General features: G+C 49.5%; 3 protein-coding genes and 1 pseudogene across 14 annotated transcripts in view; 3 read left to right on the top strand and 1 right to left on the bottom strand.

Annotated features, from left to right (window-relative positions):
• GGNBP2 (gametogenetin binding protein 2) overlaps positions 1-4,866 on the top strand; it is a 30,952-nt gene extending 26,086 nt beyond the window's left edge. For 8 of the 10 annotated variants that reach the window (XM_011379417.1, XM_023522843.1, XM_011379413.2 and 5 more), the window contains 2 exons: positions 2,935-3,183; positions 4,220-4,866. In XM_011379417.1, coding sequence (XP_011377719.1) covers positions 2,935-3,183; positions 4,220-4,423 — 453 coding nt within the window. In that variant the 3' untranslated portion in view covers positions 4,424-4,866. The remainder of the gene's footprint in view (positions 1-2,934; positions 3,184-4,219) is intronic. The other 2 variants (XM_023522844.1, XM_011379416.2) reach the window with 1 other exon arrangement.
• Positions 4,867-6,973: 2,107 nt separating this feature from the next.
• On the top strand, positions 6,974-15,365 carry DHRS11 (dehydrogenase/reductase 11). 3 transcript variants are annotated; one of them, XM_011379409.2, is made up of 7 exons: positions 6,978-7,332; positions 10,122-10,331; positions 12,690-12,784; positions 13,457-13,586; positions 14,196-14,288; positions 14,501-14,566; positions 14,691-15,365. In XM_011379409.2, exons 1-7 carry the CDS (start codon positions 7,186-7,188, stop codon positions 14,730-14,732), a joined length of 783 nt encoding a protein of 260 aa, XP_011377711.1. In that variant the 5' UTR covers positions 6,978-7,185; the 3' UTR covers positions 14,733-15,365. The 3 variants fall into 3 exon arrangements, with proteins under 3 accessions (XP_023378600.1, XP_023378599.1, XP_011377711.1); XM_023522832.1 differs by lacking the exon at positions 14,196-14,288 and having other exon boundaries at positions 6,974-7,332; XM_023522831.1 differs by lacking the exon at positions 14,691-15,365 and having other exon boundaries at positions 6,974-7,332; positions 14,501-14,656.
• A 780-nt stretch (positions 15,366-16,145) lies between these two features.
• MRM1 (mitochondrial rRNA methyltransferase 1) lies at positions 16,146-20,137 on the top strand. Its single transcript, XM_023522830.1, is given in 6 exon segments — positions 16,146-16,937; positions 17,132-17,203; positions 17,205-17,220; positions 18,863-18,995; positions 19,094-19,213; positions 19,421-20,137. Coding segments are annotated over 6 exon segments (1,077 nt in total). The 5' UTR covers positions 16,146-16,374; the 3' UTR covers positions 19,594-20,137.
• A 2,839-nt stretch (positions 20,138-22,976) lies between these two features.
• On the bottom strand, positions 22,977-23,095 carry LOC111731273 (annotated as a pseudogene).
• Positions 23,096-23,556: the final 461 nt, after the last annotated feature.

Raw genomic sequence — 23,556 nt, 5'->3', positions numbered from 1 at the left:
GTTTGTTTGTTTTGTTCCTTAGATTACACATGTCTGTGAAATCATATGGCATTTGTCTTTATCTGACTTAGAGGGCATAACACCCTCTAGGTCCATCATGAAATATCTTTTTCCATTCCTTTACTTTCCGTTGGTGTGTGTCTTTTAATCTGAAGTGAGTCTCTTATAGACAGCCTCTGTAAGGGTCTTGTTTTCTTATCTATTCAGCTACCCTGTCTTTTGATTGGAGCATTTAATTCTTTTTCGTTGGAAATACTTACTGATAATATGTAGTCATTCTTTATTCATATTTTTGATACATATTTTTTTCTTAAAGAAGTCCCTCTAGCATTTCCTGTAAGACTAGCTTGGTGGTGATGAACTAACTCCTTTAGCTTTTTCTTGTCTGGGAAGCTCTTTATCTGTCCCTCAATTCTAAATGGGTAGAATTATTTTGGCTGTAGGTCCAAACTTGCTTTTCGGTTGGTTCTTGGTCTTGAAGTAAATAATTTTTACTTCAAGCTGGGTAGAGTAATTTTGGTCATAGGTCCTGGGTTTTCATTCTGGCCTGCAAACTTTCTGTTGAGAAATTGGCTGTCAGTCTTGGAGGAACTCCCTTGTAGGTAACTAATTGCTTTACTCTTGCTGCATTTAAGATTCTCTCTTTGTATTTAATGTTTGGCATTTTAATTATGATGTGTCTTGGCGTGGGCCTCTTTGGGTTCATCTTCTTTGGGACTTTCTGCACTTCCTGGGCTTGTATGTCTATTTCTTTTTCCAGGTTAGGGAAGTTTTCCATCATTATTTCTTCAAGTGAGTTTTTAATTTCTTGCCTCTCTCATCTCCTTCTGGTACCCCTATGATATGAATGTTGTTACTCTTGATTTTGTCCCAGAGGCTCCTTAAACTATCTTAATTTTTTTGGCTTCTTTTTTTGTTGTTGTTGCTCTTCTGATTAGGTGTCCTCTGCTACCCCATCCTCTGTATCAGTGATTCAGTCCTCCGCTTCATCCACTCTGTTGATTTCCTCGAATGCACTCTTCATTTCAGCTATTGCATTCTTCATTTCTGACTGGTTCCTATTTATGTTTTTCATCTCCATTTTTATGTTTTCTATCTCTTTGTTTAAGTTCTCACTGAGTTCATCTGCTCTTCCCCTGAGTTCATTGAGTATCCTATAACCAGTGTTTTGAACTCTGCATCTGGTAGATTGTCTGTCTCCATTTTGTCGAGTTCTTTTTCTGGAGCTATATTCTGTTCTTTTGTGTAGGACATGCTTCTTTGTCTCTCCATTTTGGTTGCCTCCCTGTATCTGTTTCTATGTATTAGATAGGGCTCCTAAGTCTCTCAGTCTTAGTAGAGTGGTTTTGTGTAGTAGATGTCCTTTGGGGCCCAGTGGCACAGTCCTGGGAGGGGTCCAGCTGCAGGCCAAGTTCACCTGCAGCCTGTGCACTTCAGGGCCCCCTGTTAAGAGTCATCAAGCAGTCCATTGATGGCTGCCATCCATGCTGAGCTTATAGGTGCCTTGAGAGGCCAAGCCAGAAACCAAGGCCAACTAGTGTGGGGCATGGGGCTGTTTAGCAAGAGGTACAGGGCACACTGAGGCCAGGTGCTGCTGCTTTGGATTTTGTGAGCCTTTCAGAGATTTTAGGAAAGTCCACAGCAAGAGTCAAGATAAGGCCATTTGTATGGAATAAACTGCTGGAAGTGGCTTGGGTGGGCCCATGAGTTGGGAGAGGTGGAATCTCAGGGAATCACCTTCGCAGAGCAACCCGTGTTATTCAGGTTGATAACTCAGATATGGCAGTGCCTGTGTCTGCATGCTGGGAGGGGGAAGGCTCAACAGAGGAGCAGTGGATACTGTCAGCGCTTCTGTCCGGGAGAAAGCTGCCCCTCCAGCCCTTGCCCTGAAGCCTGACACTCAGTGTCTCCTGGTATGTCCCTGGCACTCCTCAAGCAGGTACCCCAGTGCTGGAGCTCAGAGTGAGTGAGTCCATCAGCAAGTAAGTCTGGGAACGGGTTCTTTTAAGAGGAATGCCTGCAACTCCTGCAGCCCTCCATCTTACTCAGCTGCAGCCTCTGCTGGTTTTCATAGCCAGGGGTTATGGGGACTTCTCTTCTCAGTGCTGGCACCCTGGACTGGGGATCCCAATGTGGGGCCAGGACCCCTCGCTCCTCTGGTGTGGGGGAGGACTCTGCATTCAAAATAACCCTCCTGATTCTTGATCACCACACTTGGTTGTGGGACCACGCCCTTTCCTGTCTCCACCCCTCCTCCCAGTTTGAGATGACTTCTTATTTTTATCCCTAGTTGTAGGACTTCTGTTCAGCCAGACCTCGGGCAACTCTGTGTGCTGGTTGCTCTGTAGTTTTGTTATAATTTTGGTGTGGTGGCGAGAGGAGGTGTACACAGCTTCTACCTTTTACGCCGTCTTGAGCAGTCTCTCATAACTTGGAATTCTTAAGCTTTTGTTGTGAGGGGAGAACAACCTGTTTTCCTTGGCAAGTGTGCAACTTAGCTGCTAGAATTCTTTTTTAGAACGAGTACCTTATGCATTTTTATTGGTTGCTCATCTTTGTGGCAGGGGGTTGCATATGTTTGTCTAATGTCATTCGTCCAACAATCCATATGAGTCATAAATCCAATTAATTTTTTCATAATCCTTTTAAATGTATTAGCTATGTAATCTTGAGCAGTTTGCCTGATCTTAGTTTTCCTATCTGTAAAATGGAGATAAAGGTCCCTATCAGATTTGGTTCTATGAAGATGAAATGAGATTATATGGGTTAGCATAGTGTCTGATATGTAGTTAGTGTCTAGTGAATTTCAGCTGCTGCTTTTATCCAGTATTCTTTTAAAAAATGTAATATACTCTCTGGGCATTTGTTTTCTTTAAAGAATAATTGCTATTATTCCCTGCCTTTTTACCGGGACATCTTTTGCTGTGGTTTCAGATTCAAAAGCTTGGAAGCTGTATTACAGATCCAGGTAGTCGAGAGACCTCAGGAAATACCGTGCACACAGTGTTTCACCGCGACAAGACCAAAGATGTTCATCCTGAAAGCTGTTGCAGCTCTGAAAAGGGTGGGCAGCCACTGCCTTGGTTTGAGCATAGGAAAAATGTACCACAGTTTGCAGAACCTACAGAAACAACATTTGGTCCTGATTCCGGAAAAGGTGCCAAGAGCTTAGTTGAACTCCTTGTAAGTAAGCCATAATGTCTTACTATGGATAACCAATTGTTCATGGGGTAGATGTGGGAGGGGATGGATTTTTGAGGGTTCAAAGTTGGGAGTAGGGGAAGGCTTTTAAGAAGATAGGGGCAGTATTTCATTGGTTTTTGGTGACTTCATTTCTCTTCTACTAGTGGTTTATACACCTCCTTTGGAACACATTTCCTTGTCCTCCTTTGTCTCAAGGAGACTAGTTGGGAGATGGGGGTAGAGTTAGCATTATGTCCAGGAGTTGGCCTCCTTGAAGAGGAAGGTTATTGTAAGCAAACTGCTTTTATAGTAGCAATTTATAATAGCCACCCTTCTAGACCAAGAAATAATATAGATTCTGAACCAGAGCCTACTTTCTAGGTTTCTTCCTTTAGGTGTCATAGAAGATAAAAGCATAACTGAACTTGGAAAACCTTTTATAGTTGATTTCAATTCTTGATACTTGAGATGAATTATACCTGATTCCAAGTGTCCCAGTTCAGAGTTTGTGTAAGGCTTGAATGAAGGGGAAGGAAGGAGAAGGATGGTGTCTTTTCTGTAGTAAATAGGATCCTAATGGAGCCAAATCCTTTAGAATACTTGTTTTTTCTTTTTTACATGGTTATAAAGTTTAATGGTATTGTTGTATAACTTATTTCATAAGTTAAGAAAAGGTTACATTTTACTTAATTTGTAGAGATAAAAGTTTCAATATAGGACCAGCTAGAGATAAGTCTGGTCATTTAAAATTTAGTGATTACTGTAACCATCTCTAATTAGTCATTTTTAAGGCAAAAGGTATGTTGGTAGTCAGCTGGGCTCATAGATCTAGGACAAATTATAGATCCAGAGTTTCAAACTAAGTTGAGTTGGATTTTATTTTCACTTAGTACTTTCCAAGAGAGAATGACATTAAACACTTTATGTGACAGAATTGAAACTAAAAAGCTAGACTAATCTTTAGGTGTCCTCCATCAGCAAAACATTTTGCATTCTTAATGTAAGTCATAGTCTTAACTATTGCTTTAATTTGCAGGATGAGTCTGAATGTACTTCAGATGAGGAAATCTTTATCTCACAAGATGAAATACAGTCATTTATGGCTAATAACCAGTCTTTCTACAGCAATAGAGAACAATACCGACAGCATCTGAAGGAGAAATTTAATAAATACTGCCGCTTAAACGATCACAAGAGGCCCATGTGTAGTGGCTGGTTGACAACGGCTGGAGCAAATTAAATAAATAAAATAGCTCTGTCTTTCAATGAAACACTCAAGATGACTACTGCGCCTTCTCTTTCAAAAAAAACCTCTTAATTTAGTGACTTACGGCAAAATTTTATCTTAAATCAATGTGATTCTTTCTTGTTTTGGGAGACGGTGGAGGTAACCTCATTAGTTTGTTCTTCCTTCAGGCTTGTGTCTTTAGTTGCGTGGCTGCGCAGGCCTGCCATATGATTTAAGCCATCTCTTTTCATTAAATGTTTCTCTTCCTGTGAGACTTACTAAAGCAACTTAGTGGCAAAAGTAATGTTGTACTTATACTTCTGTACAGAAATGACAATGAGCTGAATATATGGTTTTACAAAGTAGACATCCACCTGCGAAATGTTTGGATGTAATGTTAAAGCGCAATGTGCAAAATTTAAAATAAAGAATATTTATTAATATGCATAGTAAAATTTGGTGTACATGTTTCTACTTAATGTGTGGCAGTGTTTTAATATTTGCCACTTGTGGACTTGGTACTTGGCCAGTATTGATGTTAGAGAGGATGAAGAGCAAATGAGGATAGAGATACAGATCGTTGAAGACAAAATTCTTAACCTTGATCAGAATTGACAACCGAGAAGAGCAATTTCCAGTCTTCTGTTTGGCTAGAATAAATTTACTGTGATACCTTTAAATACTGGCTAGCATCTTACATTCCCATGAGACTTAATTGCTATTATTGAAAGTTCTCTGCTGCATAACACAAAGCACCTTAAATTTAGAGGTTCATGTTGAATTAGAAGAATGAAAACAAAACCTGGCAGAATTTCAAGCAAGGGTTGTCTGATAAGTAATTGCTCAGTGGGTAGAACTGGGATCAGAAGGCTGCACTGAAAGCTAACCACATTTTGGTCTGTGTAAGTGCATGTTCCTTATCTGGTTTCCAATAAAGTCACTATGGCATTACACTTTACTGCTTTCACAAGCTGTCTGTGAGTTACTGAAGGAGAGATTCCCCCAGGAGTAGCATTTGGCTGCCATTTAAAAGGTTGAGTCAATAGTTCAATAAACATATGTGTTTAGAGCTTTGTGTCTGCATGTTGATTAAATACTTGGTGGGCAGCAGACAGATTGCAGGACAGTCAGTATTCTCTGTGCAGATAGAGTGAGTTTTGTGGGCTTTCCACAGCTTAATCAGATTTCTCATCAGATTTCAAGTGTGGGAACAACAGAAGCTTAGTGAGATTTAATTTTTTTTTATAGTTGGTGGCATTTCTTTGATTTACCCCCTGGCCAGAAGAGTTGTCTTTTCAAATCTAAGTGTATAGGGTTTGGGGCAGAGGCGAAATGAGTCATTCCTCTCTGACCCTTGTTGGCTTTCATCCTGGAATCCAGAAAAAATGAATAAGGGCCTCCCACAGCCCTTGGCTCTGGGCCCAGTCACCTCTCCATTACCTGTTGCAGTCAAGTTTTCTCTGGAGATCCCTAAAAGCAAGGGCTGGTTTTGTTTTGTTTTACTCTGCCTTTGGGGCCAAACACAGGAATCCTTGTTGAATAAATAAGCCAGCCCCATTCGCTGCTTATTTCATTGCTTTCAGTGGAGCAATTCCAGTGGTTAATGCAGAGATGGTTTTTCTTTGGAAGGATGGCTATGTTAGGAATGCAGAAGTGAGGCAGGTTTCTGTGCTTCGATGAAGTATATCCTAAGTGATCAGAGAGCAAAGTGAGCAAGCCCCATAACCCAGGAAGAGACAAAAGGGAGAGTGGAGTGAAGGCAGATGAGGAACACATCTTGTGGTCTGAAACTGGACAGAGGTCTAAACCATGCTTTCACCCCTTAGTATAGTCATCTATAAAATGAATTAATAGGTATTTCATAGGGCTGTTATGCATATATTAGTTAATATATTTAAAGTGCTTAAAAGTACCTGTCGCATAGTCAGGGCTCAACGTTATCTAATGCTTTCATCATTGGAATTCATCATGATATTGCTCTAATGAGAGTGAGAGGGTCTAGGACTCTTGGAGACAGGCCATTGGGATAGAATTCCCCAATACACAAGTACTTGTGGTGTTTCCATTTTTAACTATCAGTTCTAGGTTAGTAGAGTTGAGAGCCCCTCCCAAGGTCACCCAGAGTTGATGGCTGAGGCAGGCCGTTTTCTCTAGGCTGAATCCTTCCTATCATCCACCCTCTGGTTTAGGAGGACGTTGGAGTCACCTTAAGTGCCCTTAATTTCTCTTCCTGGCCTTAGGGGTCAGGAAGAGGTAAGGGCTACTTAGAGGCAAGAGTACGTGCATCCTCGGGCCTGGAGCAATACCCCGCTGAACCCCGTTTTCCCCGCCCCAAGAGGAAGAGCTCACCAGGGAAGCAGGACCACAAGGCCCACAAGCTTCCATGACCTTCCCACACCTGCCGGCGCTGCTGAAAGACAGTTCCCCGCGCCGGGGGCGGGGCGGGGCGGGGCGGAGCCGGAAGGAGCGGGCCGAGTCCGCGCGGCGAGCGCAGGGGGCGGGACGGCCGGGCGCCGGGCGCCGGGGGCGGGACGGCGGGGCTGCGGCCTTCCTCTGGCGGGATGTGGCAGGTCCCGGAGGATAGGAGGGTGGAGTCCCGGCCTGAGGCCGGCCAGGTTGGAGGCGGGTCCAGGCGTGTCACGGACAGGGGCCGAGCGGCGGCGGAGGCTGCGGCGGCTGTGTCGAGAGGGCGGCCAAGCCCCTGCGACCTAGGGCAGAGTTCCGCTACCTTAGTGCCCAGCTCGCGGAACGAGGTGGGCGGGCGGCTCGGGACCATGGCCAGGGCCGGCATGGAGCGGTGGCGTGACCGGCTAGCACTGGTGACGGGGGCCTCGGCGGGCATCGGCGCGGCCGTGGCCCGGGCCCTGGTCCAGCAGGGGCTGAAGGTGGTGGGTTGTGCCCGCACTGTGGGCAATATAGAGGTAAGGTCTGGTCGGGGAGCGGGTCGCTCTGGGAGCCGTCGTTTCCGCTGGGGTAGGGTCCAGGTGGGGGAGGGGGAGTGGCCGGAGTCGCGCTGTGACGCTTCGCTCACTTGCCTGCCACCCCAGGGTCATTTGCAACGGGCTCAAGGGCAGGAGGCCTAGTAGGGGAGGCCTTCACCTTCGCTATTTTAAGTCCAGTCTTGTACGGAGCCTTTTCTCCGTACAGCCCCTGTTCTAGGGTACCAACTTTTTGACTTTTTTTTAAAACGTAGTCAATTTTATTCTCCTTAAACTACAAAATAGAGTCTTTGATTGTCCAAATTTTCGACTCCTGGGCATCTTCTCCTCTCCTACCTGCCTGCCCTGGTAGGCTGAGGAGAAGGGAACCAGAGATCAGGGGCTAGCTAGGCAGCCAGGGAGAAGGAAAGAAAGTCTTCTGGCTTCGGTGGCTAAGCTCGCTGCTGGATTACTTCCTCTCCTCCCCAGACCTAGCCCACAAAGCCAAGCAAAGTGGCTGGCCAGCCAGATGAGCAGAAGCTAGAGGTTTTGATGGTGATCATTTCCCAGCCAAGTCTGATGACGGGGAACTTTTTCTGAAGAGGCTAGTCCCTTTCCCCACCAAGTCTGAGGGGTAATCCCTACCCAGTGGGCCTAAGAGATTGACGATGGGATATTCACAGGTAGACCTTTCTCTAATTTCACTGTCCTAGATGAGACTGAGTAGGTGGAACAGGGCATTGAACATGTGAACTCTGAGGGGACAAAGCAATGTGGAACTGGAACTCCTGGTTTTTCCTCTTAAGGTGGGGCTGGGTTTGGGAGCAGAGTTGTGAGCAACAAGAGCTCAGAGACAAATGAAATGAAGTTGGCCATGTTGGAGCATGGAGGAAGAAGAGGAGATTTTTCCATGATAGGTCATTGGATTTGCCTGGCAAGGTCACTCTCAGGGGCTGGGCTAGTGCTTAACTGTGGGCATTGCCTCCACCATTGCTCAAAGTCCCCCAGCAGGGATAGAGTACGGAGTCCTTGGGTGGGGACAGAGGGAGAAGGTGTACAGGAAGGAGAACTGTTCCCTCCCCTGTTGCTGACGACCAAAGGTATACTTTATAGCCTCCTAGATAGTCCCAAGGTCACCTGGCTACACCTTTGCCCCACTCTGCCCCTCCCTGCTTTCTACCCTGAGGATCTCAGGAGGTTTGGAGCCTAGATGATCAGGCCAGGGATTAGAACACTGGATTCCCTAATTCTAAAGCCACTCTTGCCTTCTCTTCCTACTCCCTCACCCCAAACTAGTCAGGAAAAGGGGCTCCTGAGCCCCAAGGGAACCCTCATGCTGATCACGTAGCCCTATGATGACTCTTTTAATGAGAGGAGAATGCCTCCACTGTGAGGGGACCAACATGATTTCAGGCCATTTTTGAGGACAGATGAGGATAGGCAGGGAAGGCAGTGACAGGGAGAAATATATTCTCAGTCACTCCATCCTGGCTTTCCTGCAGGGGGTTTGAATCTGGCAGAGGAAGGGAAAAGTTGCCTGCCAGGGGTGGGGTGAAGTCCAGGTTTCTTTGACCACAGTCTGCTCTTACTGACTGATATTAAAACTGTTTTGAGTTTTGGCCTCCTACGGAGAGAATCTCTATTTCCTGAGGTGGTCGTGAGTAGGCAAAATTGGGTGAAGGGGGTGCTTCTGAGTCCCAGAGGGCTATACCTTTTAAACTCCCAGAGAGTTAAAGAAGAAAAGAATTTCCTAGGTCACTTGATCCAGCCCCTTATTCCCAGCTTGGTTTGGGGGGAGGAAGGGCTCCAGGCCAGGGCAGCTGGCCAAGTTGGCTTTCCTCTAGGGCATCCCACACCCCTCAGCTCTCTCCCTCCCACACATGTAGTCACCTTCACGAGGCTTAGATGCCCAGTCACTGGCCTCCAAGGCTACATAGCTGTTTCTTCCTGCTTCTGAATGTCAGCTTTCCTCACAGCCATCTCTCAGTGGCTCTGCTTTCTCAGGTCTTTCTCTCTCAAGACTCTTTAGTGTGTTGGGGGCCTTGGTGATGTACAGGGGGTTGCCAGTGCCACCTGCCACCTGACTTACCTCGGTCTCCAGAGAAACTTTTGGGTGGAGGGTGGCACACCATGGGACTGAGAGAAAGAATATGTCCTGACTTCCTGATCCTTCCTATGGGTAGGGCGAGGGGAGATTGGCAGTTAAACTCGATTGAAAAGTATGAGAGTTCTCAGTGTGAGAACTATGAGCCACTGCAATTTGTGGAGGATGATAGTTCACATATCACCCCTTCTATAAGGCACTAGATGAGGTGATAGCAGAGAAGTACTTAAGAAGAGATGGGAGAGAACCAGCTCAGTGACTCCTGGCACTGGTGGAAGAAGCATGGGGTGGAGTGAGAGGTGCGTCTTACCTATGAGCAGAGAAGGTGTTCCTATTGAAGGAGAGGCAGACAAGAAATATCATTCCATTCCAGGATCCCTGGTCCCCTTCTTTGTCCCCCTCAGAGCCTTAGCCCCTTCTCAGAACTGAAGACTCGAATTCATCTGTAAGGTTCCTTCATTGAAAATCTCAGCTTTCCCCTCCCTCACTCAGGGAGTGCTCTTATCCCCTGGACTTTGACCAAAGAGGACAAACTTTGGGGGATGGGCAGTCCCAATATCTATGTGACTGAAAGGTGGCCGCCAAAGGAGAGTTCTATGAGTGGTGACAGCGGAGGGAGGTTGTCTCTGCTTGGGGAGGTGTGGGAGTGAGCAGCTCACTCCAGTTAGACTCCTGTTGGGTTTCATAGGAGCTGGCTGCTGAATGTAAGAGTGCAGGCTACCCCGGGACTTTGATCCCCTTCAGATGTGACCTGTCAAATGAAGAGGACATCCTCTCCATGTTCTCGGCTATCCGCTGTCAGCACGGCGGTGTGGACATCTGCATCAACAACGCTGGTTTGGCCCGGACTGACACCCTGCTCTCAGGCAGCACCAGTGGTTGGAAGGACATGTTCAATGTAAGGGCTGCAGGCCTGGAATGGGAGGCTGGGAGGAGAGCAGGGAGCCAGGGGCCTGTGAACCAGAACGCTGCTCAGGATAGGACATCTAGCAAGAGGGAGCTTTGGATTCCTACCTGGGGCACCTTGATTGTCCCCTTGCTTCTTTCCCTACCAGAGAGATAATGAGTAGACGAATGGCCATATCTCTTCCATTCTTCTTTGAGGCCCTGGGTGCAGTTCTTAAAGTTTAGGCTTATTTCTCTCTGTTGGAAGAAAGATTATTCGGGGGGAGAACTGCTGTTTATTGACTGTCCCCACATGTCAGCACTGTGCAGAGCACTTAGGAACATGGTCTTTTGGGAAGAAAAGGAACCAGGAGACAGAAGATGTTCTCACCCAGCCCTGCCAGTTACTATGTGGCTTCAGGCAGGTAGTTACCCTCTCTGCACTTCATTCTGGTCATATTTAATTGGGATGAACACACCTATACCATCAATATCTGGGGTCACAAACTCCCATGTCCCCTGGGGCCAAGTAGGTACGTGACTGAGGCTGGTCTGGTGGGATCTGCAGCAAGGGAGAGCACACGGCCATGTACAGCGGCATCCACTATGGAAGTCTAGCATCGTTGCTATAGGACAGTGTGGCCATGTGGCCAGACTTTATGATTTTTTTGGGAGAGATGGGGAGCTTGGGTTTTATGTGCTACCCCTCCCATTCACCAAAACCTCATCTCCATGAGAGGAAGGATTTTTTTTCCTCTTACACCTCAGCCTGTAACTACTCAAGATATTTTTTTGAATGAATGAAACAATACAAGTTGGAAATGAATTTAAAATGTTTTAAAACTACGTGTGAACCAAACACAGTCTTCAGGACATAGGTTTTCAACTTCTAGACTGTATTATGAAGCAATATTAGGGTCTGAAAGTATCTGAGAAGTTGAAAGCAGTGTGTAAATGGGATACGTCTTTGCCCCCACAATCCTTTTCATATCTGCTCACAGTAGCTTTAGCACCTAACAGGTGCTTGGGCCAGGAAATGAACAATGAACACTGAAACAATCAGTGAAAACGAAGCACTATCCCTGCCTTCAGCCTTCTGGGATATCCAAGCTGTGGCCCTCATCTGCAGTAGGTGGGTCTCTAACCTGGACCTCAACTTGCCCATCTGTAAAATGAATTATATTATATCCCTAAGGCCTCTTTCAGCTTGCCAAGTATGTGATTCTATTAGGGTCATCCTGTGAGGCATCTTCTCCACTCCCACCCCTAACTCCCAAGACCTAGGAGATTTCCTGACCCCAAGGAATCTGTTTCTCCTACACCAGCTGTCCTCAGGAGCAGACTTCTCTGCCCCACCCACCCACACTGCTAAGAGGACCAGAAAGAGGGCTAAAAGCCTCCTGTGTCCTGTCGTGAATGTTGAGGCAGGTTCGCACCGAGAGTGTTCTGTCCTGATGGCTAGCTTTGACACCTGATAAAGAGAAACATTTAATCTCCTAGCTGGTCCCCTCTCTTCTGGAGAGGCGAGACATGAGGACCTGCTGAAAGCTTTATCTCTGCTTGTCCTTCTGGGTGAGGTTAAGGGGTGGGGCTGGGCAGAAGCTTTAGAGAAGAGACACTTCTTCAGGGCTCTGTTCTATGAAGCATGAGGATTTGGGGTCACCCCTGTCAGAGTGAATAGGAGTGGGCTGGGCCAAGGAAGACAAGAAGTCCCTGAGCCCTTGGGAGGTCCTTAGCTATCCTGTGACAAGATACTCCACTCTCTAAATATTCTCTGTGCTTAGTCTTGTAGATGGAACAGAAGTTAAAGGAAAGAAGGTTAGGCCTTGTCTTCTCCACTGGTAATCTTAAGGGAGGGGACAGGAGAGGAACAGAGAGTAGTAGCTGGGTAAGATGTCAAGGGGCTAGGGTCGGTGCTTGAGGAGAGAGATTTTTAAAGCCATTTTAGAAAGGATTTTAGGCTGTGTAAGAGAGGGCAGGGCCAGAGACTCTGGCCCAGAGAAGAGAAGGGTATCGGGAAGAAAAGCAGATGGTTCCCCAAGGCAGAGGTTCTGCTGTTTGCAGAGGAACCAACCAAAACAGGGAGGGTTCCTGGGTCATGGGTGGATTTGGGCGATTTCCATTCCTGTTTGCAGGAACTTGGAGGTCAGCCAGGGAGGAGCTGCCTCTGCTGTCATCTGGGGCTGGTAGCTTTAGGGGAAGGAGCACCTAAGGCAAGGTGTCCTGGGTCCATTGCTGGTCCCTGGTAGGATCTGAACACTGTTTTGGAATGTGCCTCCTCCCCACCACCCCTCCGGAGTGCTCTGTGGCTCCATCACCTGCTCAGATGGGCCCGAGCTGGAGACACCCCATTGCCCTCCCCGGCCTGCAGGTGAATGTGCTGGCCCTCTGCATCTGCACGCGGGAAGCCTACCAGTCCATGAAGGAGCGGAAGGTGGACGACGGGCACATCATTCACATCAACAGGTGAGGCAGATGACCAAGGGCTCAAGTGCAGATTACCACTCAGCCTCCAAGCTGGGCAATCTGCTGCAGCTCATTTGACCTCTTTGGACCTATTTCTTTGGTGGCAAATAGGGATTTAATATACTCAGTTAAAACCCAAATAACATAATTAGGGTGAGGGAAAGAACAGTGTGTGTCAGCCCCTAGTTGGCTAGAATGGGTGGCTCAGCCCCTTCTTTTTGCAGCTGAAGCTTGGGGGCTCTCCTGGCACTGAAGTTCTCCATTTGTCAGGCCCTGGAATGAACTCTACCTTGTGGTACAAAGAAAGACTACACAGTATCATTGGATAGCTCCTGGTCTGAGAGGGAGACATGGCCTCTGCCCCCAGAGATCTCCTAATAGAACCATATTGGTGAAACATGCAGATGAAATTGAGAGATTTTTGACAGCCTACATGACCGGAAGAGTGGATTCTGTGGTCAGCAGAGGGAGGACTTCTAGAAGAATAGGGCGTTCAGGAGCTGCTTGAATAACAGAAGCTAAATTAGTGGGCCACAAAGATGGACTCTAGAGGTTCCCTTTTGAAGGCTTCTCTGTGGCATCTAGGTGGTGTGGTTGTCTGGTATAGCAAGGGGCATTGCTGATCTCTTGGGAGCATCACTCTCTTTTTTCCCCTTCTGTCCCTCTACCCAGCATGTCTGGCCACCGAGTGGTACCCCTGTCTGTGGCCCATTTCTATAGTGCTACCAAGTATGCCGTCACTTCACTGACAGAGGGACTGAGGCAAGAGCTTCGAGAGGCCCAGACCCACATCCGAGCCACGGTGAGGGTGTGGCCTGGCCCTGGTGGGGACTGGGTAGGCGTAGGCCCTCCCTAACCCCACCCATACTACCCAGGGAGCCCATGTCCAGGGTTATTGCCTAGAACCCTTGGGAGTGTGTACTGGGTACAGAGCTCCTGGACTCTGCCACTACTTGCATGGCCCTGCTCAGTACTTGAGCTTCCTCGATTCACTAACTTTGAGATGGGAGGAGGCTGGCCTGAATGGAACATGCAGGGAAAGAATGGTGGGGTGAGACTGAGGGAAAGCAAGGGATTATGGGAAGCTAGGTGCACAATGGCTGGAAGCCTTGGTCTTCTCCTTTGTAAAATGGAGATGATAATATCTATCAGGTTATGAGGGTTTTTTTGAGACGTTTTGTAAAACATATACCTGGCTTATGGTAAGGGCTCTGTAGATGGTAGATATCAAAGCTGCCAGTGGCAGCTCTGGAGGGAGGAGGCAGCTGATGGACATGGAGCAGCTATCACTTTGAAGCTGGGGCCTTGTGGCTTCCATACTTAACTTCCAATCTCCCCAAGGCCTGGCCTCTGATTGGGGTGGGGGTGGAGCAAAGCCCAGCCCCTGAACAGGCCCTCTCTGTTGGCCCAGTGCATCTCTCCAGGAGTGGTGGAGACACAGTTCGCCTTCAGACTCTATGACAAGGACTCTGAGAAGGCAGCTGCCATCTATGAACACATAAAGGTGGGGCCTCCCTCTGGGCCTGGTGAAGCCACTCACTCTTAGGGCAGAGGGAAAAGAACCTTGGCCTTCAGACCCCGCCCTTCTAGCTAGCCCGTCACCCCTCCTGGAGGGTTGGGGTGGGAATGTGGATGCTGGAGGGGACCTCAGTGGTGGGAAGGAACTTGGATTCATTCTTTTCTCATCTCGGGCGCCCTTTCTCCTGGTGCTCTCAGTGTCTGAAACCTGAAGATGTGGCAGAGGCTGTCATCTATGCCCTCAGCACCCCGCCACATGTCCAGGTAAGTCTGGCCGTGGCTGTCCATGCCCTGGAGAAGCCCAACCATCCCCAGAGGAGGAGAGCAGGGAGGCCTTAAGGGTGTGGGAAGTGTGTCCTGGTTGCCTCAAGGCTTGTGCGTTCCACAGATCGGAGACATCCAAATGAGGCCCACGGAACAGGAGACCTAGTTTGCTGTGGGGAGCCCTGTCTTCCTTCCCCGACCCTCACGGCTTGGTTCCTGCCTCTGGATTGTAGGTGTTAATTTCTGGACTCCTGGATTCTACTTCCTCTCCCCACCCCCACCAGGGGTTAGAAAATTTGTTTCTTTCAGATTTTTTATCTTATCAAATTGTTTCCGCCACAAATGTGAAAAGTGGGCTGGAGAGAAGAGGTGGTGTCCCTAATTGTTTTACCCGTTAACTCAAAAGCAGTCACTCACGACAGGTTCTTGGTTCCCTTCTTGGGCTCCTTGACCTTTGTTTGTTGTCCTTGGTCTCTTCCCTTTGACCTGGGGAAGGTACTGTGGCCAAAAGGGGGGCTTCCCTCTATCTTCTCGAATCCCACCCCATGTTGCTCAGGGATGAGATGGCAGAGAGAACTCACCTATCTGAATCGCTATCAAGGACTGTAGGCTTCCTCCTCTCCCTGTCTGACTACACCCACTGCCCCTTCTCTTCCCCCATCCCAGTTCTGTCCAATTGTGGCTTCTCAGCCCCCCGTGGGATCATCATTGTACTCAGACAATGTCAGCAAGATACCAGGGCCTGCCTCCCAATTGTTTTTCACTGTGATTATTAAAAAAGAAAAATCGCAACAACCTATCTTGGCTTCAGGAGTGTCTTTCTGTTCTCCTCCCTGCTCTGTGCTCAGGGGTGGTTGTTTCAGAATTTCTTCCAGGTGAGTGGGAAAGTGAGTGGATTTAGGGCCTCACTGCTGGAGCGTGAGTTTGGGTTGGGTTTTAAAAATGGGTAGGAGTTTCCCAGCCGGAAAAGAAGACAACAGGGCGTACGTACAAGGCTCAGGGGCCCAAAAGAGCATGCAGTGTTGTGGGAACAGCACAGAACGTAGTGCGTGAGTGAGATGGGGCTGAAAAGGTGGCTCTTGCCTAGATCCTTGGGGGTCTGAGTGCTGAGCAAGGGGTCTGGCCATTACCTGTGGGCCAAGGGCATCAGTTGGCTTGTCAGCAGCCACAGGACAGGCACAGACTATCACTTAGAGAATCAGCGGCCACGAGATAGGAAGGTATTGCTAGGTCCTGATTACTGGTGCTGAGGGTTTGACAAGACAGTGGAGGTTCAGAGGAGGGGCTGGATGCCATAGCTTCTGAGGAAAATAAGCTTCCGGTGGTGGACTGGAAGTGGGGAGGGAAGCACTACCACTGAACTGGTTGAACACGTCCCCTTAAAGTGTCCTCTGCTGGTGCCTGAATGAATGCGACCCTCCAACCTCCTGGAACCTCCAAGCGCACAGAATGAAGCCTGGAGCAGGGTCAGCTCAGCGCTGATCACCGCGGTGCGGTGGAGGTCGCTGCTCAGTCAGGCCCGCAGGTGGCGCTGTAGGGACGACCCGGTGGCCGGGCCTGCGCAGTACGTCGCCGGGCAGGGGGCAGGGCCGCCCGAACCCGGAAGCGGAGCAGCCCACGTGGGGTTCGGGAAGGGGCGATTACTCAATTCTAGGCTATGTTCGAGCAGGGAGTCTAGGCTGTTCGTTCCTCTGTCTAAGGAGGCAGGGTGGGGGCTGCTGTGGGGTCCCCTTAACCCGTGTTTGGGGCCGGGGAGTGGATCCCGTCGGCAGTGACCGCTTCTGAGGACGCAGCAGGGGCCATCGGCCATGGCGCTGCTCTCGGCCCTCCGGGGCGCGACCTGGCGTTGCTCCGGTCACCTCCTAGCGCGTCATTTTTCCCAAGCGGCGCGGCGCGGGGAGCAGCCCGGTGGGGAGTGGCTAAGTCACCTGAGACTGGATGACCTGGCGCCGACTCCGCGGTCCGCCGGGGGACTAGAACTTCTGTTTGGCCTGTTCCCGTGTCTCCTGGCTCTGCGGGCCGCCCGCCGCCGCGTGTCCCGGCTCCTGCTCCAGGCCGGCAGGTCCGGACTGCAAGGGGAGCGGGCGGAGCTTCTCCGCGTGGCCGAGGCACGGGACATCCCTGTTCTGCGTCTCAGACGACAGAAGCTGGACGCTCTCTGCCGCTACCAGGTCCACCAGGGCGTCTGCATGGAGGTGAGCCCTCTGCGGCCCCGGCCCTGGACCGAGGCTGGGGAGGCGAGGCCAGGAGGCGACCCCCAGCAGCTGTGGCTCGTCCTCGAGGGGCTCCAGGATCCCCGGAACCTTGGGGCTGTGCTGCGCTCCGCTCACTTCCTCGGAGTGGATAAGCTCATCATCAGCCAGAGAAACAGGCACGGACGACCCTTATTTTCCATGTGCCCCAATTTCGAGGCACAGCCGAGTGCCTAACCATCTTGACCCTTTGGCGATCCCTCAGCAAAGCCTCTCTATCGCTAGAATTCTCATCTATAACCCTTGGGGGCCGGGAGGAGGGTAGGGCACGGAGCTTGAGATTACTCAGCCTCATGTGGGGCTAACTTTACAGCTGCCCGCTCACTCCGATAGTCAGCAAGGCCAGCGCGGGGGCTGTGGAGGTGATGGACGTGTTCTCCACTGATGGAAGGCTTTTTACAGGTAAGGGGGTGGGGGAAGTAAAGCAGAAATAAGCTAAGCTCAGCCTTCCCAAGGGCACTTAGCCAGCAGCAGATGGAGGAAGGGGAGAGAAGGGAGCATGTTGGCATCACTTCCTACATCCTTCTAAAGAAGGATCCCAGAGTGTTTCAAATCACAAGTGGAGCAGAGTCTGAAGTTAAGGGCTTCATAGTGTCATTCGCTTTACTGCACTCTGTCCCCGGCCATACCTCTTTGCCCCTCCTGCGAATTTACCACAGTGCCTCATTGCCTACTAAGTAGGCCTTCCGTGTTTAGCTGATAGGAGGCCTGGGTTCTTTCAGTAGGGACACAGATTGAAAGGCTCTTTGAACAAGGACTAGTTCATGCCTTTCCTGTGTTCCCTCACACACAAAAAGCAAACAAACAAAAAAACAGAAAACATCCTCTCCCTCACCCCCCACGAAAACCCCAACTTCTGGGGACAAATCTAAGAAACCCCTCTCCTGGAGCGTGCTGGTGTCTTCGGCTGTGCTTCCTTTGATGGACACAAGGGGGAAGTATTGCCCTGCATTTGGCAGTTCCTGACCATACTCCTGTCTCAGTCCTTGAATCTGTTCTTGTATGTAGGCATTTCTTTTTTGTGTCATCCAGTCTCATGGCTTTAAATACCATCTATATTTGAATGATTCCCAAATGTATTTCTAGCCTGGATCTTGCTGCTTAACCCCAGGTTCATGTATCTAGTTGCCTACTCAGCAACTCTCTTTTGCTAACGGGCATTTCAAACCGAACATTTCCAAAGCAGGGCACCTGTTCCTCTTGCAGACTTACCAAGCTCAGTTGATGGCACCTCCATTCCTTCAATTGTTTAGGCCCAAAACCCTGGTGTCATCCTTGATTTTTACTGGTCTCACACTCTGTGTCTCACCCGTCAGCGCATCCTTTTGGTTTTACTGTGAAGTTATTTCCATATTCTCACCATTTCTTACCATCTCCACTGCTACCACTTTGGTCCAAGCCACCATCATCTACTGCCTGTATTATTGCAGAAAACTCCAAGGTGGTCTCCTTGGTTTTGCTGTTGGCTCTCAACACAACAGGCACAGTGATCCTGTTGAAACACAAGTCAGACCATGTTACTTTTCTGCTCAGAACCTTTCAAAGCCTTTGCATTTCTCTCCAAGTATAAGCCAGAGTCCTTCCAGGGGCCTTCGAGGTTCTACCTCATATGGCCCTTTGTTCCCTCTCCTGTCTCAGTGGCTCCCTTCCCACTGGACACCTTGCTGTTCTGCTGTTCCTCACACATGCCAGGTAAGAAGCCACCTCTCAGCCTTTGCACTTACTGGTCCCTGCCTAGAATATTATCCCCCAGATGTCTCCACGGTGCTCCCTCATCTCCTTCAGGTCTGTATTCAAAAGTCACTCCAGTGAGGCCCTCTCCAACTCCCCTTCTGTGATGCTGGGATTTTGGCCTGTTTGTTCACTGCCCTCTCTCCAGTGCCTATAACAGAGCTTGCCCATTCTAGGTGCTTAATAACTATTGACTGAATTGAATGGCTCAGTGAGGGAATGAGTCTGTATATAGCAAGATTGGGCTCCTTCTTGGCCAGAGCTCTGAGGAGAGTTAGTGAGCTAGAACATGATTTCTTCTTCCCCCTTCTAGGCCAAAGCCCAGCAGGGCTGGCTCGTGGCTGGCACAGTGGGCTGCCCTGGGCCTGAGATTTCCCAGTCCTCTGAGATCCCCATCACGAGTTGCTTGGAGTTCCTCTGGGACCGGCCTACTCTCCTTGTGCTTGGTAGGTAGATGTCCCTGCTTTTCCGTGCTCAGACATGCATTTCTTGAGCACCTGCATGTCCAGCTGGGACATCCCTAACCTGCCCTCATGCTCTACAGGGAGCGAGGGCTCAGGCCTGTCCCAGGAGGTGCAGGCCTCCTGCCAGCTTCTCCTTACCATCCTGCCCGGAAGACAGCTGCCTCCTGGACTGGAGTCTTTGAATGTCTCTGTGGCTGCGGGTGAGTCTGCTCTCCCCTTCTTGCCTCCTGATCACACGTGTAGCTAGTTTATCCTAAACAAGTTTTTCAGTCTTTGTGTGTCTCAATTGCTTTTTGTGCCAAATGAGGAAAATACATCCATTTGAGGATAAAATGAGGAAGTGCCTGACACATGATCTTTCCTTTTCTCAGTTCTCTCTTTTCTCCCTGTCCTGTCTATCTGTACAGGAATTATTCTTCATTCCATTTGCAGCCAGAGGAAAGGTTTTGTGGGAGATGGGAAGAGAGAGCAAATTCACCAAGACTCCCAAGAGCCCTCAGCCACATCCGAAGGGCCCAGAGTGGCTCAGCACCCAGGACTGTCCTCAGAAAAAGAGAAAGAGAGGCAAGATGGGGGCTGACTTGGACTTTTCAAGATGTGTGTGTGCTGGAGGGCAGGGGGTGGGTTGCATGTACATCCACGTGTTTGAATGTGCTGGAATCTCTTGCCTGACTGTGCACCCAGGCCCTGTTTATTAATCACTGTCTCTGGGGGCAGGAAGCTTTGAGGTGGTACCAGAGGAAGTTCCATTTCCTGTTTTGAGTTTGGACTTGGTGTTGGAGATGGCAGCCCATTAATTTCTAGAATGTGCTAGTTCAGAGAGTCTCTTTCCTCCTGGGTCCTGCCTGGATGTCAAGGAGAAGTTTAGGCATCAGAAGGGAATTGGGCAGCCCATTCCAGGGGTCCTAGTCCCCTTGAACCAGTGTGAGAATGTAGAGGGAGGCCTGGGGCTCTCTTGTGGACCAGATGGGTACAAATCCAGGCTCAAACCCTGCCCTACTGTGGGGGCCTTGAGCAGGTGGCTTCATTTTTATGTGCCTCAGGGCCCTCGTCTGCATCTCCCTCACTGGGCTGTTGTGAGGATCAAATAAAACATCACTTGGTGTCCAGCAGGCACTCAACCAGTGGACCATTCTGTCCAGTTCCTCCATTAGGTGGCAGCCTTGCTCTTTGGTCCACAGTCTCTTTGAGAAGCTCTCGCAGCCACCTGGGGGAGATTCCTGGCTGTGGCCCCCAGGAGGCAAGGGAAAGATTAGCCAACGCCCACCCCGACCCTACCCCGCCCACCTGTGGCCCTCCAGTCCCCCATGCCCGACCAGTGAGTCTTCGGTGGGTCCACTTCCACGGAAGGAACCAACGAACAGCCCTGGCCTTTGATTCTGGGAGGTGTGAGGACACGGTTGCTGCTACACCATCCATACTGATTTGGCGCTCCTCCCTCAGGGTCCCGCAAACGGAGCAGAAGCCACCAGTGTAAGTAGTTTAGAGTCATCTCGGCTGCACATTGGAACTACCTGGCAAGCTTTAAGAAACAATTTACACTGAGACCCACTCCTAGAAAGGCCAATGAAATTGGTCCAGGTGCAGCCTGAACATCAAGATTTTTAAAGTCCCTTCCCCCCTTGCCCCTCCTCCCTCCGCCGCCAGATGGCTCTGATGTGCAGCCCAGGCTGAGAAGCCTGGAGCAAGATTTGTCAGTCTCAGTACTGTTGACACTCTGGGCTAGATAAGTCTCTGTTGTGGAGGCCGCCCTGTGCATTGTAGGATGTTTAGCAGCATCCCTGGCCTCTACCCACAGATGCCAGTAGCACCCCCTTTCCCCCAGATGTGACAACCAAAAATCCCTCCAGATAAGGCCAAATGTCCCCTGGGGAACAGGCTCACCCTAGTTGAGAACCACTGCTCTGGAGCAAGAATCTGGAGGACGGCAATGCTAAGTTCGAATCCTGAATGCTGTGTGACTTTGGGCAAGTTCTTTGCCCTCCTGAGCCTCAGTCCCCTCCTCAGCGAAGGGATAATCCTGCCTTTCTGGGTTGCTGGGAGGATACAGAGGACAGTAGGAACTCGATGCTGCACACATAGTAGATGTTTGATAAATACCGCCCTTTTCTCTGTAACGTGGGTTTATCTTGGAATTCTAATGCCAATTTAGAACATTTGAATTTGGTTAAAAAGAGCCTAAGAATGTTTTAAAGTCAACGTTTTGTTTTGTTTTGTTTTTTTCCTCAAGAAAGGAAGAAACCCCTTCATAAACTCCATAGATCACCACCACATCAGTCTCACTTGGAGCTGTTTGTTCCTGACTGGCACACAGGCTCTGACTTCCACTGGCACGTGTCAACCTTTGGCGTACTACGCTGCTTCCTCCATCCCTGCCACACTCTTGACTAAGAACCTAGTGTGGTTTTGAACCTTGGCTGCACCTTAGAGTCATGGGGGCAGGGAGGGGAATAGCTTTTAATATTCCAGATGCCCAGAGGCACCAGGCCGATGAAAGCAGGATCTCTGGAGAAGGAGCCAGGCGCAGGCATTTCTTAGAGCTCCCCAGATGCTGGTGTCCAGCCACGTTTGAGAATCACTGGCCCTGGAGCCACCCGCTCTTGTCCAAGAAATGTCCTCCAAATCATTCACACCCGTGCTTTTGAGAACATGCCTGAAAGCACACACCAGGCAACCTTTCATCCGTCCGTAAGGTTCTTTAGAAGATGCTGGTTCCAGCCCTGGCTCCACGGCTTCCTACCTAGATGGTGTCTCATCTATAGAGTGGGGATACTGCCATTAATACCTGCTCCACCTACCCTCTCCACAACAGGGCAGTTGTAAAAATAAAACGAGAGCATATCAGTAAAAAGTGTCTGAAAACTAAAGGACTGTGCACCTAGGACTAGCACACAATAATCCAAACCTGGATGTGATGGTTCGGTTTATGTGTCAATTTGATTGGGCCATGGGGTGCCCCGATACTTGGTCAGACATTCTGGGGGTGTGTGCGAGGGTGTTTTGGATAAGGTTAACATTTACATTGGAAGACTGAGCAAAGCAGATTGCCCTCCCTAGTGTAGATGGGCCTCATTCAATCGTTTGAAGGCCTGAGTGGAATAAAAAGCCTGACTGGTAAGAATCCAGTCCTGCCTTTGGAACTAAAACAAGGGCTCATCCTGGGTCTCCAGTCTGCTGGCTTTCAGATGGGAACGCTATTTGCTCTCCTGGGTCTCCAGCTTACAGACTCATCCTGTAGAACTTGGGACTTGCCAGCTTCCATAATTGCATGAGCCAATTCTCTATGATAAATAAACCAGTATGTCAGTATGTATGTTTCTGTGTGTGTATCTGTCTCTCATTGGTTTCTGTTTCTCTGGAGAACACAGACTAACAGACTTGATGAAAACGAACTCAGGTGTCCTTGTGTTCTCTCCGTGTAGGGGTACAGAATCGAGCTCTGCTCTCTAGGACCAAACCCAGCATGGAAAGTAGAAGTTGAGGCTGGGGGTACTTGGGGTCCAGAGCCCCTCACCTGCCCAGGGATTTCTCTGTGAGGTCTGGAACCATATCTGACCTGCTTTAGATATGCTGTTCATCAGCTTTTTGGGTCCCTGTGGTCTGGGCCATCTAGAGGGCCTCTCTCCTGAGCGAACAGCCAGGCACAGGGTGCTCTTCCCTGCTTCACCCACTGGGCAGCAAGCTGGTCAGCTTCTGGGAAGACAGGTTCATATGAACGAAAGGGAATTGAAGCTGTAATTACCTGCCTCGCACACACGGGTATGTAGTTAAGTCATGCAGACCAGCCATTCCCAAGAAAAAGCACCTGAGGCCCTAAGGCCAAGGCTGAGGTCTGTGTCTCCTAGGAGCGGCCACGGTGCCTGACACATAGACACTGCTCAGCAGGTGTGGTTAGATACATGGGGGCTGGGGTGGCTGTGGCTGAGGGGCTGGGTGTGGGTCCATCTGCTAATTTTTTTTTAACGCCTATAGCACATGGTATTCCCAGGCGGTCTCCCATCCAAGTACTAAACAGGCCCGACCCTGCTTGGCTTCCGAGATCAGACGAGATCGGGCACGTTTAGGGTGGCGTGGCCGTAGACGGGTGTGGGTCCATCTAGGGCAGGGTCAGGATGCAGCCAGAGAAGGGAACAGTGGCCAAGAGCATGGTCCTCGCTGGTAAGCAGTTTGCTTTGAGTCTAGCTCTGTGCCTTTCTAGTGGTGGACACGTCCCTTAACTTTTCTAAGTTTTAGTTTCCCTCTTCTATAAAATGGGCATAATGACAGTGTCCACCTCAGGACATCATGGTGCAGGTTAAATGAAATCATGCATTTGAAGCCTTCAGGCAGTGCCTGGAGGATGGCGGCTGTTCTCACCGCATGGGGGCTTGGTGGGGGCAGACCATGAGATCAGGGCACTGGGGCTCTGCTCTCCTACCAGTCAGGTCTCAATTTCCCCATAGGCTCTAGGGCCCCTTTCAGCTGCAGCCCTCAATGATTTACCCCAGAGAACCACTGGAGAGTGTTGGGAAGGGGAGGGGTTTGAAGTAACATTTGCAGGATC

This window comes from Pteropus vampyrus, unplaced genomic scaffold (genome assembly GCF_000151845.1).
Source record: "Pteropus vampyrus isolate Shadow unplaced genomic scaffold, Pvam_2.0 Scaffold358, whole genome shotgun sequence".
Lineage (NCBI taxonomy): Eukaryota > Metazoa > Chordata > Mammalia > Chiroptera > Pteropodidae > Pteropus > Pteropus vampyrus.
Note: the sequence above shows the minus strand (reverse complement) of the source record. Positions and strands in the feature narration are given on the sequence as shown.